This window comes from Pagrus pagrus (assembly GCF_965226575.1).
Source record: "Pagrus pagrus genome assembly, chromosome: 20".
Taxonomy (NCBI): Eukaryota; Metazoa; Chordata; class Actinopteri; order Spariformes; family Sparidae; genus Pagrus; species Pagrus pagrus.
In genome coordinates, this window is record NC_140207.1 from 18,685,934 (window position 1) to 18,701,372 (window position 15,439).

The 15,439-nt window shown below is 40.7% G+C and overlaps 1 protein-coding gene across 1 annotated transcript in view; it reads right to left on the reverse strand.

The window, feature by feature from the left end:
• The window catches only part of abca4a (ATP-binding cassette, sub-family A (ABC1), member 4a), a gene marked incomplete at its 5' end in the record, with an annotated part of 37,763 nt that overhangs the window by 2,627 nt on the left and 19,697 nt on the right, over positions 1–15,439 (reverse strand). The window contains 31 exons of the mRNA XM_084340485.1: positions 602–743; positions 834–940; positions 1,024–1,086; positions 1,167–1,287; positions 1,457–1,586; positions 2,215–2,338; positions 2,428–2,575; positions 3,909–4,024; positions 4,187–4,364; positions 4,500–4,669; positions 4,833–4,907; positions 5,020–5,125; positions 5,334–5,366; positions 5,665–5,759; positions 5,940–6,129; positions 6,229–6,327; positions 6,476–6,600; positions 6,829–6,998; positions 8,264–8,344; positions 8,523–8,577; positions 9,017–9,222; positions 10,041–10,143; positions 10,450–10,628; positions 11,651–11,788; positions 11,981–12,120; positions 12,303–12,434; positions 12,559–12,736; positions 13,586–13,786; positions 13,947–14,024; positions 14,113–14,317; positions 14,540–14,761. Coding sequence (XP_084196611.1) covers positions 602–743; positions 834–940; positions 1,024–1,086; positions 1,167–1,287; positions 1,457–1,586; positions 2,215–2,338; positions 2,428–2,575; positions 3,909–4,024; positions 4,187–4,364; positions 4,500–4,669; positions 4,833–4,907; positions 5,020–5,125; positions 5,334–5,366; positions 5,665–5,759; positions 5,940–6,129; positions 6,229–6,327; positions 6,476–6,600; positions 6,829–6,998; positions 8,264–8,344; positions 8,523–8,577; positions 9,017–9,222; positions 10,041–10,143; positions 10,450–10,628; positions 11,651–11,788; positions 11,981–12,120; positions 12,303–12,434; positions 12,559–12,736; positions 13,586–13,786; positions 13,947–14,024; positions 14,113–14,317; positions 14,540–14,761 — 4,110 coding nt within the window. The remainder of the gene's footprint in view (positions 1–601; positions 744–833; positions 941–1,023; positions 1,087–1,166; positions 1,288–1,456; positions 1,587–2,214; positions 2,339–2,427; positions 2,576–3,908; positions 4,025–4,186; positions 4,365–4,499; positions 4,670–4,832; positions 4,908–5,019; positions 5,126–5,333; positions 5,367–5,664; positions 5,760–5,939; positions 6,130–6,228; positions 6,328–6,475; positions 6,601–6,828; positions 6,999–8,263; positions 8,345–8,522; positions 8,578–9,016; positions 9,223–10,040; positions 10,144–10,449; positions 10,629–11,650; positions 11,789–11,980; positions 12,121–12,302; positions 12,435–12,558; positions 12,737–13,585; positions 13,787–13,946; positions 14,025–14,112; positions 14,318–14,539; positions 14,762–15,439) is intronic.

The following is a 15,439-nucleotide window of genomic DNA, read 5'->3' on the forward strand; positions in this document are numbered from 1 at the left end:
TCATTAATCTTCATGATTTTTACTGTAACTTCTAAAAGAAGGGGAATGGGGGTTAATAAGTTAGACTTGGGGATTGCGATAATTTTAGATTTGTACATTATATACACAATATAGTGCCATTTCGCCTCTCTGTTTTTTTCCCTGTTTTTTCACGTTTGACGTCACAAAATAGGGAATAGTAGGAAGTAGCATGGAAGCCGCTGACAAAGTTATGCTGGTTACTATTACATATCTTTTATTTCAGTCACTCTTTCAAACTGAACAGTGACTGAATAACGTTAGTACGCTGCTTGAACAGAGATGGATGGAAAACTAGTTATGCGGCAATGCCCTTAACATCAACACGCGTCATGAAATTGCGCTGGAAAAGCTGATCAGAGCTGGAGCCAATAAACACCCATGAACACTGCAGAGTCATTCGATCCCTGAATAATTGCCATTAGTGCCCGTCCCCACTGAAGACAGAAGCCAGATTTGGTGGGTGTCAGTGGGTTTTTTGTCCAGTGTGAAAGGGGTTAATGATATACTTATCTTAAATCATTTTACAGTGTTGCTAAACCTCTTTAAAATTATCTATTTCTTGGCTAAGGCTGCATCTCACCCTGCTTATCTCAGCCTCTGGAACTCCTCGGAGGCGGGCATAGAGGTGTAAATGTTCTCTTCCTGTCAGCAGTTCATCTATGGCATCAAACTGTGGGCAGTATCCCATGTTTTGGTGGACATCCAGGATGTTGGTCAAAACACTGAAGATTTAGGGGAAAAACACTTTCTGATCAAAAGCCAGATAAAATTCCATATTGGTTACTGCCTGTAAAAAACAATATATTACAAACCAATGACCAGCGACTGAGGCCTCTCCTGATGTAACGTCAATGTCTCCTGTCAACATCTTAAACGTTGTGGTCTTCCCTGCTCCATTTACCCCCAGGAGACCAAAGCACTGCAAAGGATCAGGAGATAAAACATGAGAGATGAACAGTGACCAGAATGTTTCCTCTGTGGAGTGAAGTGCATCACACAAACCTCTCCTGGTGATACTCCAACACAGATTCGGTCCACTGCAGGGATGATTGTTCCTTTGTACGTCTGGCAAGGCAAGATGAGACAAAATGAGTACAAAAATTATCCAGGATTGATCATAGCTTGAGAAAAAAAAAATGTCTCACCTTGGACAGGTCTTGTACACGTAAAATGTCCTTTGTTTGTTCACTCCTATAGATTCGTTCTCTTTCCTCTGCCACATCGAGATCTTCATCCAAAATCGGAGGCTTTGGGCAATCTGGTTTCCTGCCAATGAAAAATGAACTGCTCATCAAATCAGCTCCTAGTCACAGCACATTTTCGGTTGTGTTACAGCACCCCTGCATTTTATTACACACATTGTAATTTTGAAAGAGCAATCACTGAAGTACATCTGGCAAAGATGGTTTTGAAATACAAACTCTACTGCACTTACCAGTGATTTAGGAAGAAGCGATACTGGAAGAGAATGTTGAGAATGAAATAGACGAAACCCTCAACAGCCATGCAGAATAGATTCTTCCCAATAAAGTCCCAGCTGTAGGGGTCTGGAGTGTAGTCCTCACCTGAGAACAAACATGAATGTTACACAACTGTCAGTCATGTTTTTACACTTTTTAAAACTCCTATATTATGCATATTCTTTTAGGTTCCCATTTTTATGTTGGGTGTCAATTATAATATGTTTACTTGCTTTAATGTTCAAAAAACACACCTCATCTCATTTTCTTTCCGCTTTTTCCCTATTAGGGTCACGGGGTGTTGCCGCTTTTATCCCCCCTTTCGGGGGGTTGCGGGGCTACTGGGGCCAAATCCAGCTCACAGGGCGAAATGCTGAATGAGACGCCAGTTCATCCAGGGCCCTCTGATGGCAGAGGCTGCCTTGCATCTTGCAAGGTGCCAACTGCACATCAGGAGCAGTGTAGGGGTTCAGCATCTTGCTCAAGGATGCTTCGGCATGTAGCTCAGTTCCGCCCAGGGGAGCCCGGGTTTGAACCAGCAACCTTCTGGTGGCTGGTCACCTGCTCTACCAACTGAGCTACAGCCGCCCCCAAAAAACACACTATTTTTCTTATACTGTTCATTGCCGCTCACAGTTAGAGGTTTTTGTTGCTACAAGTATTTGCTCTCTGGGACTGTGAGGAATATGCATATGTCTTGCATGTATGTACGTATGCGTGTGTCTTGTATTACCAAATCGAGCGTAGATGTCAGTCACTGCCTGGTTCATGGCCATGTCTATGAGGCCTCGGCCCAGGCAGTAATGGGGGAAGATGAGCAACACAGTCTTTAACAGCTGGTTGAGCTTATACAGAGCCTAAACAGAAATCCAACACACAAAAATAAGTGCGATACAGAAGACGCATGGTAGATGAAATTTACAGACACCAATCCCTGTGGGCTTACCGTGGTGCCCTCAAAAAGGTCTAGGATGAAGGTGATGGCACTGCTGTTGATGCCGATGAAGAGGTTGATACATGATAAAGAGACGTAGGCTGTGCTGGGGACACTGAATATAAAGGACATGGGGTACATCATGGGTGTCACAGACCACCTACAAGAGAAAGAGAGAGAGAAAAAACAGCATCACTTAGGTGCCATTATTGTGGCAATCTAATGCCAGACACGAATGATGTACTATTATGCAAACCAGTTGTGGGCTCTGCCTGCTAATCAGATTTTTAAATCCAACTTATTGATAAAGTGGTAACGTGGATAACGTGGAAGCGGGTCTAATTTTATATAAGGCATTAATCTCCAGTTCTTTGTAAAATACATTTATATTTTATAGACTATCAAAGGTGCAAAATGTTAACATCAGTAAATCATCCCTATCTTAATTATATCTTGAAGATATGCAGCCCCATCTCTACACTACATCTGACATCGAGTATTAAACTGCTGACAGTGAACAAAATGTAAAAGATGAAAAGTATTAAGTTTGTAAAAGCATTAAATACAGCAGTTGTAATATACTGTATGGATGTGCATAAATTGTTGAGTTTGCATGTACACTGTGAAAAGCTATCCGTTACACTGATTAGACTGTGGATATTTTGACTGTGACAGGCACTCAGCTGGGTGTGTTATTAGAAAGCATGAGCTGCAGAGTAAATTTGACCCACAGGAGCACAACAATGATCTGGTGGTGACAGCTCACATGTAGGCTAGATGATGAAAATGATCTGCCACAGGAGGCACTTGAAAATCTACCAATGTGTGCAAGAAGTTAAGTGATGATAATTGATCATTGTGGTCACAGAATGAAAAACAGCATTATAATTCCTGTATCCTCCAATTGTTAAAAATCTGCCAGTTATTGTGGAATCAGTTCAAGTATTAGGATTTAAATTTTCTTTTTGATAGAGAAAATGTTTCTGTTTTTGTGTCAACATTTGACAGACAAAACCAATTACGCAGATTGCAACCAACTGAACACACCTCCACTCGACACCCTTCTAAGGATGTAAAATAACCTACAGTGGCCTTCGGGGAACATAAGAATGTGAAAGGCTCCCTCTAGAGCCAGTGTTTGGTTTGTCCGCTCTTGGCTACTGTAGCGGTGCAACATGGCGGACTCTGTGAAAGAGGTCCTGTTTCCTCTGTAGATACAAAAGGCTCATTCTAAGGCAATGAAAACAATACACTAATGAAAACATAACTATGAATATTATATTTAATTTCTGTCAATAGATCATCCTAAGTCTTACACACTGGACCTTTAATTGTGTTGGTTTACTACAGGACACAATACTAGCACAAAATTCAAGTTATTGGCAGTGTCAAAAGTAAAAACAAGCATTTTCAAGCAGTCAGGTTTATACTGTAGCAGGGTTCTAATTTAAAGAGACAAATACAATTAGAGCTTCAAAAAGACAAGCACCTACCCATAAAGCATAAGCAGGGCGATAAGTGGTTGGAGATTAGTTGGTGAGGTGTAGCACTTCTTATCAAAAAAGATGAAGATTTCCACCACCATGGCTGCACTGATGGAGTAATTCACCTGGAGGAACAACACAGACACAGTAGATGCTATTGTCTAAAAATACTTCATGAGCACAGAGAAGAAAACCTACTGACACATCTTTGCCCTGGTTGTTCTTTTACAACATTAACATTTTCAAGGCTTTGGTACACATCTCATAAGGTAACAAGGTCACTGTACCATGTCCCAGAGAAAGTTGGCTATCCAGTAGACCAATGGACTGACACCACTGACAAACTGCAGGTGTTTAGCCTGGGTAACCCTCTCCTGGATCAAATAGAGGACAAAGCTGGCTGGAACGAAGGACATGGCAAAGATCACACAGATGGCCACCACTGCATCCACCGAGGTGGTCAGGCTGGGGAAAGGACAGAGGGAAACTGTCAGCTAAAATATCAGGAGTAAATGTTACGATAGAGAACGGGTATTACACAAGTATCACAGCCTAATTCTACTTCTTTTTCTTGCAAACACCTAGAAAAAGGTCACTCACACAGTGATCTCAGACAGCTGTTCTTTGGTGAGATTCACCGGATGATTGATGGCAGTGATTCCATATTCAGCCAGGTTAGCTCCTTTGGGCAGGTTTGCACGGAGGATGGCGTTGTTGGCAACATTCATGAAAGAAACCATTGCATGCCAGCCCTTATTGTTGTACCATACCTGTGAAAGAGAGTGAACGAGTATTGATGCTTTATATCGATAATAATACAGACATGTCATCCATGTACAACAGCATTTACTTGGTTTGTAACAAAAGTATGACTGTGTTATACAATGACGCAAGTTGATCACAGTGATGAATGTGAGGCTTTATGAAACTGACCTTAACATTATTTTGAGTCTCCATATACCTGAGGAACGTCCCTATGTCCTTCAGCGTTTGTTTCGAGTGTTTACCCTGCAACGGAAATTTCAAAGCCCATTAGAAAAATAATAAATCACTCAAGAGCAAAGTAATGAACACACACAAACATAAACAAACACATAATGATGAGTTTTAAAGCCCATACCCCAGTAACGTTGAGTAGCCGTCCCAGCTGTGTGGCTACATCCTGGATGGTCTTTGGCTGTACATCTAAAACAGGAAGCTGTCCTCCCACTGATATACCTCCATACCTGGACACCACAGAGAACAATGCTGCTGACATCTACAGTCATTTACTGTAACTCCAGGAACTTAACCAAACCATTAAAACTTCAAGAGGGAGAACTGCACCAATACATGTAACATAACTGTCCATGTAGTATATTCCAAAATGTATAAGGGCTTGGCTTATTTGGACTTAACCATAATCAGACAATGAAGCACTTGGATACTAATTACCTTTGTTCATTCACCCAATACTTGCTCTTCAAGCTGGAAAGAGATTAAAAGTTCAAAATTAAAAGAAAATAAATAAATAAATATCACTAATAGGCTCAGAACCTTTTAATATCTTATCTAAAATGAACAGTTTCACCAACATTTTTTCATTTGTACACATCTTATATACATTTCTGATGTAACAGATCAGTTTTTCTCTTTCTATGCAGCTATAATTTATATCATCATTGTTATGAAAGTATCTAGAATTCTTGAGTAAACACAAAAGTTTAGGTTAATTTAGAGACAATTGATAAATAAAACATTTCATCTCAGTTTCAGGATCATATACCTAGTTCTGATGAGGCTGGGGTATGTCTTCACCAGGTAGTCAGAGATGTTCCTGCCTGTTAGGTCCATGAGAACATCTCCTGTTGATTGGATCCTCTGATAAAAACAATATCACACAATGTATATTAAATAAGGCCTCTCAAAAGCAGTAGTGGACCACCAAATGTATGTTGTCTCAGTGATACAGTATATAAGAGTGTGTTGGAGACATGCATAAGAGGTCGGATTTTGTGTGTCTGTCTGTACATTTTCAATATCAGTAACCCAACCACCTACCTGTGGAGGTGGCAGCCCTCCAGCACCCTCAGGACATACAGGAAGCATGGTGAGTTTCTTGGGTGTGCTGCACTGACACACTGGAGACGGTCTGAGGGAGCTCCATTCTGGGCTGTCCAGCATTTCTATCAGGGCAGGGTTAACCAGGGGCATCTCCCACTCTGTGGTGATGTTGTTACATGGGAAATCTCTACCAGTAGGAGAAATAAACCCATATAGTCAAAGAAAACAGCCCAGAAGACAGTCAGGAAGGGAAAGAAAATGATCTAAATCTGTGAAGGCGACTCACTCTAGTGGTTCATCCACCATGCAGCGAGTCCCAAAGCCAGGGTTGTCCAACAACACCTCACCAAAGTATCTCATCTGAGCATCCATGGGACGCTCATTACTGCAATGAACAAAATAATAAAATACACATCATTATGCCCATTTAGCTATTTTAGTCGAATCCAATTAGAAGTAATTGACTGATCTCATCAAACTGGTCTCCTAAGTCTCCTCATGATGAAAGGTGACATAGTGTCCATTACACCCACCTGAAGAAGGTGTATTGTCTCCCATACATCCAGGGACTGAGAGTCAAACTTGGATACTCTCCGAAAGGTGGAACGATCAGAGTGAATGTCAGTGCCAGGAAAACAAAACTGGCTGGCAGCACAATCTACCAAAGACAGAGACATAATTGAGACTAAAAGACCCGACAAAATATGTATGTCTCATATAAGCATCAAGGCCCAGGTGGGTACCTCTTCTGATTCACTGTAGTCAACCTGGTTTTTCAAATTCTTTCAGATCTTCTACAGCTAAGCATATGGCAACACTTAAAACATAAAATGTTAGTATGATAACTGACAGTGCTGCAGTGGATTACGGTTTGATTGATCGTTACCTGGGCGAAGAAGTCTTTATAGGAGCGTGTCGCGTGATGCAGCCTCTTGATCAACAGAGCGAAGAACTGTTTGATGGTCAGACACAGGCCTCTGACCTGGTAGGAACCCCTGCCAGCACTGCCTTCTGGGACATCACACGGGCCCTGGCCATTGGTGTGCAAAGCTCCATCTGCCTCTGGAATATAGAGCTCCAGTCAAACACTCACAGTGTGACTTGCACTAGCATTTCAGTGTAAATACTAGATTAAGAGGCCCGCCAGCAAGCCAAGCATGTTTAGTCTTCTGTGAAGAGTGATCAAAAAGCATATACCAGCAGCACTCTACTAGCCTTAGGGATGTAATTTAGCATCAGAACATGTGCAGTGTGCCAGTGAAATCTCCAGATTGAACACGTGCCACAGGCCATCTGCATTACACTGTTGTTGGGAAAACACTTTTGCCAATATACCTTTTAAGGGCTAGATTAAAGTTGCAATATGTAAGAGCTGGCCACCTCACAAATTCATATCCCAAACGAATAAGGGGCAAAATTTCACCGGAATAACCAGTGACTGTAGCTGCCATTAGCTAGTTAGCCTTGCAGCTAGCAGTCGTCAGCTGGCTCAGTCAGGACTGGGAGCTCGGAGCACCAGAGGAGTGTTGGCGAATGTAGGCAGGGGTGGTTCCAGAATGGGCACCAGAACATGATACTGGCTAACAGGCAACGGAACTGGGCTCAGCAGCCTCCTGCTGAACACAGCAGCACCAGGACTGAACATAGCCTCTGACGGAGGCCAGTTTGACAAGAAAATACAGTACAGTTGTGTTTGAAACTAAAATTCTTACATATTGCATCTTTAAGGAATATTTTAAAAAATAGTTTGACATTTGGGGAAATGCGCTTAGATGGGAGGCTTGACAGCACTTTGTTTCCATAAGGTAAATATGTGGTCACTGCCAGCAGCCGGCTAGCTTAGCTTAGATCTATGACCAGAAATAGAAGAAAACAGCTAGCCTGGCTCTTGCCAAAGGTAACCACAAAATGTATGAAAACACCTATCAGCAGCTCTGAAAGTTTATGTGGGTTTTTCTGTGCCAGACCATTTTCTTGGTCAGGAACAGCAACTCCCTGGAGATTTGTTCTCATCCTGAGGCTAGATATCATGTGTAAATTAGTGCACTTTATAAGTGTTGGAGGCAGGTTTTGTTCCCTTTGGACAAAGCCAAGCTAGCTGTTAATCTTAGCAGAAAGACTGTTTTCAGTCGAGCAAGGGCATTTCTCAAAACATCTTACTATTTCTCAGTTCAACATCACATGTTCTTTTTTTCAAGGTTGAACAGGTGCCATCTTACAACACATAACAGACTATAAAGCCTCTTAAATTACAGAAACTGATATGTTTTTCCCCCAACAGCAGCATTTGTCCAGAGCTGTAAGCTGAAAGCTAATGTCACCTTTTGCTGGTTCCATATCAACTGCCACTCTGTTGAATCCACAGAGACTAGTGCGAGAGATCTGTTGCAATGATTTCTTCTCTGAGAGTGTCAGAGAATGGGATACAAAGGATATGATTCACATGATGAGGGGTTAGACGAAGAACAGACAGCTACAAGACAGTCAACTATGTATTCAGTCACACAACAAAAGGATGAGAAAAAGAAGTGAAAGGAAAGTGCAACAAAAACTTTGTCCTTTTTGTATTTTTTTTTTTACCTTGTATACATTTCCTGTTGGTTGCATTCCCATCAGCAGTGACCTTTAGGAAGATCTACAAGGAAATAGCTTATTTCATTGTCAGGACCCAAGATAACAGATGCTCTTGATTACAAAGCCATATGAATCAAAGCCGAATCACTGTGAAGGTGAAAGTCAGGCAGTGACAGATTGCCTCAATAAAACTATGCTTGTTTTCTTGTGTACTTGCTGAAAAAAGGGACAAAAATTGCTGTTTACCACTGAAAATGAAAATATCAAATGTACTTCTATAACTAATAATCTTTCTCGTTTAGGGAGCTCATTGTCAGTTTGATCTATTGTCTCATTTCTTTAAGTCCTGGGACTACAATGTAATTTGTAAACAGAAATTATCTTTTTGATTTTCCTAATAAATCACAGCGTGTGGTTGTTAAATACAAGCAGTGCTATCATAACTCTAACTGATACCATTTAATTTTTTTTTTTTTTTTTTAAATATTTAATCCATGTACCTCCTCCAGCGATGTGTCGGACACACCAAAGCTGCTTAGGCCGATGTCCACCAGGGTTTCCTCCAGCTCTCTGAAGAGGCTGGCATAGGCCCTGGGCTGGAAGTTGCGGTTGGGCAGCAGGTAGGTCAGCTCCTGGCCAATAGCCTCAATGAGACGAGCCTGCGGGACGTGATGATGGATCAGGCCTGTGATGCTCTCCATGTTACCTGGATATGAGTGGTAGAGGTTGGCTTTGGCTTGTATCAACTTCCATCACAGTTTTGTTTGTTTAATTTCATTTCTTATTACCAGTAGTGCAAGAAGTACTCAGATCCTTTACTTAAGTAAAAGCAGTAATACCACAGCGTTTAAGCATTCAAGAACTTTTATTTTTTGTTGATTCTTTCAGCCTGGGTAAGTCAGAATCCAACATGGTGACAGGCACTAAGAATAAGAAATAGCCAATGCTGATGGTCTTGTTTGCTTAGGAAGGTCATATCGAGGCAAATTAAGTCGATACTGTTTCATAACCAGTTAAAAGTCCCATGTAGTACATATAAGTAAAAAAACAACATGTGAGTATAAAAAAACATTATTAAAGTAGCAAAAGTAAAAGAAGTCTTAATACAGGATGGCCCATTTCAGAATTATATACCATATTATAGCACAAGATTATAATCATTCTTTAAGCAGTAATGTATACATCACTTTAATGTTGCAGTGATTTGGAGGTAGAGGGGGAGGTAATTTTAACAACAGAGAATACAGACAAACACATTCAATTACAGCACATAGTTACATAGTTTTTACCTTTAATAGGTCTACATAGTACCCACAGTAGCAGGGTGTTTCTAGGTGTGTAAGTAGACTGACTACAATCCAGTTTAAAAGTGCTATTCATCAACATGACTAGGAGATTATCCTCCATTTCACTATTAAGAAGTTGAATAGACTAAAAACTGGTTTAAGGAGGTCGACAATGAACACGGCATGACATCAGTCTCTGAAATTCACAAGACACTAATGGAACCGATGGTGACCTTACCATCCATCTGTCTGTCTGGGGTCTGGCTCTCCCCCTGGTCCACTTTAAACTTTGAACACTTTGAGCATTTACAGGAGCAGTCCTCTGTACAGTCACAGCTGGCCTGCAAGACACAGTGTTAATGGAAAACATCATTTAATTTTCTTTTTTTTATATCTCTCACACATTATTGCTCCATCTTATTCTCACAGGGACTCATTTACATTCAAATAAGAAAGGCGCTCGTAAAGGCAAAACCATTTTATTAGTCTGATGTTGAAAATCCTCAACTAATAAATGAGATGTTGTCCCATGTGTTCACTCTGCTACTTGGTTAAATCTTTTTATAAAACTTTTAAAGCTACAATTGTACCATTTAGAGCCTAATGGACACAAACATACACAAGCATCCTTCTTCACAAGTTCCCACCTTTGGCGCGTCATGTTTCATTCGTCGTACAAGAGTGAGGTAGAAGCCTGCGCCGAAACAGTTTTTGAGGAAGATGGGGGAACCACAGCAGTACAGGCGGCCCTGAGAGATGATGGCCACCCTGTCACTCAGCAGGTCGGCCTCGTCCATGTGGTGGGTGGACATGATCACAGTGCGCCCTGCAACGCGGGACAGAGAAGGAAGATGAAGAATGGATAAATAGAGACATACTGTATGAAAGAAGGATGGATGATTAAGGACAAACATTCTCTCTTAGCTCAGAGAGGATCTAAAAATACTGAAAAAACTAACATTTATTTTTAATATAAGGATTTCAGTACAGATGGCCTTAATGTGGTATCATAAATTCTGTGGGCCCAAGAATATATGACTCAATTGCGATCGTTAAACTCAAAGCATCTGTCCTTTGGCATTTAAGACAGAGAGCTTCCATTGTTGTACACATTACAGCTTTAGCTCAGAAAGTTTTTAAATTTTAATTTTAAATCAGTTTGAGGGGGAAACTTACAGACCTTTTTTCAACAGCGGCATCAATGATGCAATGTTTTGTGCAGGGCAGAGGCTGAATTATTTGTGGCCTAGCCTGACAAACTTGTCAGGTTTGTTCACCATCTACATGTCATGCTGTATAATATAGCAGGACAAGATACACTACAGTTGCGTTATCGGCAAGGCTCAATTAATGTCTAACAGTAATAATGAAACATCATTTTTAATATTGTGTGTTTAACACACTGTGATCAAATGGATTGCAGTCCCTTCATGCAACATTTCCCTGCATACAGAAACTTTAACTGACTACACATGACTGCCATTTATTACAAATACAACATTATGCTAAAAAATAAAATAAAATAAATTCAATTGAAATACAAATAATTAATGAATAAACATAATTTAAAATATAGATTGTCATTTTGAACTGCTACCTATTTTTTAACAGATGAACTGTTTCCACATCGGTGCTCACAACACAATTTAAGGCATTTAAGTGCATGAGACAATTAGAGACAGAGATACAGAGACTGTAACAAGCATAATATAACAGTAAAAGTTGGCTATCTTAAGGAGCAACCAAAAACAATTATTCGTCTGTTGATATTAGAAGAAATTCTGCCTATTTAAGCAGCTGATGCTAAAAACTCTATTCCCTCTTCCAGCCAGCAGGGGTCAGTGTTACCTGCACGATATTTGAGCAGCAGGTCCCAAATGGAGCGTCTGGAGTAAGGGTCTACCCCTGAAGTGGGCTCATCCAGGATCACCACCTTAGCCCCACCAACAAACGCCAAGGCAACTGACAACTTCCTCTGCATGCCCCCTGGATCAGAACATGATGATGCACTGAGTATTGGTTTGCATCACAGTGAGCATTAATACATATGTGCATACACCTGCTTCCTACTGTACCTGTGGTCTATCTATCAAAAAACAAACCATACAAATAAAACATATCCATATGAACTTAGTAGCAGCTTTTTCTTCCTGTGACAAAGAAGCATCGCAGACAGACCTGAGAGGTTCTGGGTCAGTTCGGCTCTCTTGTGGGGAAGACCCAGATCCTGCAGCATGTTCTCCACCTCCTCCTCGGCCTCTGCTATTGGACGGCCTTTCAACAGTGAGTAGAAGAGGATATGCTCCGCTACAGTCATACTGAGAACAAAAGATGGAATGGGAGGCAAAAATCCAGTTATGACTGTAAAATTGTACAAGCCATGCACTTCAAGCATGTTTGTTTGTCACATTGCATGGTGATTACTAATGTGGCAAAATATAAAATGAAATTTAATCAACTACTTGTTTATGATAAAGATTGTACGTGGAGATTTACATACTGCTGAAAGAGGATGTTGTGTTGAGGGCACATTCCCAGAGACAGACGGATGCTGTCCATGTCTGTGCGGATGTCCTTGCCGTAGATGGTGGCTGTCCCTGAGGTGGGAGGGAACATACCGGTCAAGATGGACCTGGGAGAAAGAAACACGGAGAGAGAGAGAAATTAGTGGAGGTAATGTTTGACTAATTTCTACATATAAGCATATGGTTGTGTTGTGTGAGTATGCTTGGATATAAGGCATCTGTTTGACATACATGGTGGTGGTCTTCCCAGCCCCATTGTGTCCCAGAAAGGCAGTAATCTGGCTCTCATAAAAGCTGATGCTAAGGCCATCCACAGCCGGTCTGAGGCTACTGCCGAACACCTTGAACAGGTTCTGGATACAAACACCCTTCACCAGGTCGACTGGCTCTGCTTCAAAGAATTGTTGACCTACATACAGCAAAAACAACCACATATACTGTTTATTACTTATTTGTCTGGACAAGGAATGAATGGTGCTTCTGCACTGTCTGAGAATTTAAAAAGTAAAAAGAAATCTACTGAGGCAGGCACATCTATCAAGTCAACAAAGCAAAAGACTGAGCAAATTATAAAAAAGTGACAATTACATATAATATAATATATATTATATATTATATATTATTATATATATAATATACCTATCACTTGTCAGAAAGTATATGTGTGTTATTTTATTTCCCAAATGTGAACAAAAGAGGCACGCAACATATGAGATCAGGGAATTGGAATGTCATACAGCATAAAGAAAACAGTTTACATTACTTATTAACTAAGCATGAAACCGAGCAGCTAGCAGTATGTGTGTTCACATATGCCGACAAGTGCAAACACACACAAGGGCACAGAGTTCCCACACAAAGAATTTGATTGGCAGAGAGAGAAAGTGAGAGCAAACAGAGAGATGGCCTCAATCCTGAATGGAGATCAAGTGTTTGCTTGGATAAATATTACACCAGCAATATTAATGAGATCTGTAATTAATTATGTGTGGGATTATGCCATAAATTGTTCACCAGATTTCAGAATGAAGCAGAGTTGTTGGCTAGTTAATCAAAAGCAGAAGTTAATGTGTGTGTATAACAATATAATCATGATAGAAGTGTGCTGAATCCATTAAACCCCGTGGTGGAATATAAGATCTTGTAATAGCTCTGCACAGCTATGGTTATGGATTTAACAAATTGGACTTGTCTGTGTAAAGCTCTGTGCACCCTCACAATCTGATGGATTTTACACAAATGAATATGAATATTATACCATCTTTCTCCTGATTCTCCTCTGCCTCCGCTGGGCTCTCCTTCTCAAGCCTCTCACGCTTATCCTGGTGCTCACACGAGGCTGACCCCTCCAGAGTCCTGGGTTTCTCCTGGTCTTGGTTTTCCTCCTCTTCTTTTTTCTGCTGTTCTCCTTGGTCTTTGTTTGCCAGGTTATCAAAGCCTTTCTTATCCAACTCCTCGCCTTTGGAGAAAAAGAACTTAAGGACTTAAGGTTGAGACTGGTACATTTTGTCGCTGGATAACAATAACTCCTAACAGACCTCTTTATTTATCAGTCTTAGCATAAATCTTTTCTTATTGGCAGTGAGCTAATAGGGAAAATGGTAAGTAAGTAAGCTTACCTGAGGCTGGAGCCACACTGTTGAGCCAATAACAGGGCAGGAATGGGAAGTAAAATGGTCGCCCAATTCCATACTGTCCTGTCATGAACAAATAAATGATATATATAAATAAATAAATAAAAATGTGTTTCGACAGCAAACCTTCATTTCTTTCTCATGCACTGACCAGGAAATACATTGTCCAGGTACCAGGCCAGCACAGCGTACAGTATAGTGTCCAGGCCCATCATACAGATGGAGGTGAGAAAGGAGAACTCGTCCCCCTCCAGAGGGCTGGTCTGGATGTTATCCCACTGCAGGCCCAGGCCCTGCTCTTCGTACCGTGACAGGTACTCAGTCCCAAAGCCAAACGCCACTTGGGACAGTAGACTCTGAGGGAAGAGGTAAAAATCATCTTTCGTCTACCGTTGATAGTCAAAGCTTCATTTATTCAGTGTTTTAATCAATCTAATTAAGGAGCAACAACTAGCTGTGTTTTATACATGGTTGGTAAATATATCAAATTCAGTTCCTATATCTAATAATATACATAGGAAGAGTCATGTATTGAATATTCTGAAAGACAGAAGGAGACACTGAGCTGTGACACCCACCACCAGGATCTTCAGGTCCTTGGTCATGCTTTCCTGCCAGGCAAAGCAGAAGATGTGTGGGAGGTAAAGGGTGAAGTAAACAATGCCGCAGCAGGCCGCTGCCAGGTTGGCATGGTTGAAGAAGACGCTGAGGAGGAAGCATTGCATGATGGTGGCCATAGTGAAGGTGAGCAAAAAGAGGAAGAGGAGGACGGGGTTGCTGTAGTTCAATACCCTTCCTCCCTGTAGGCCAGAGATGGACAGAAACACACAGGATGATGTTTTCAATTGCAAGACCAAAATACATACGGTGTATGGAGGAGAAGCTGTGTCTTTATATACATGCTTTCTAAACATTTTGGCAGAGAAAGTGAAGGAGACAAAATTATACCAAAAACTGATTTCATTGCTTTGGATATACAAGCTAGATTCTTAAACATTGATATTTAGTATTTAACGTTCCCTTAAATAGCATTAAAGTTAGAAAAGCCATTTTTTCACACTGTATTTGAATGTAACATATGCAGTGTATGTTGTATCTGCATTAGTTGCACATAATGGTTGAATTGAGTGGATTATTCAAATAAAGGATACTGTGTGTTTACAATTAAATCAGAATGATTCACAGTGTCTTCCTCACAGTCTATTTGAAATATGTAAACACATCTGGATGTTACACTAAATTTAAAAGTAGCTTTAAGTTAAATTGCCAAGTGAACTAAATTCTAATAAATCCCACATTGGTGACATGCAATATAAACATTAGTTGGATTATCTGGGTTTAATTCATGGCCTTACACATATCATCCACTAGAGGTCACAACAGCCCACCTTACTATAATATGTCAGTTGATGCACTGGCTGACTACAAGACAGGACTTGTTAATTTTTCTAGGGTGCTACAGTTAATCATTGACAATC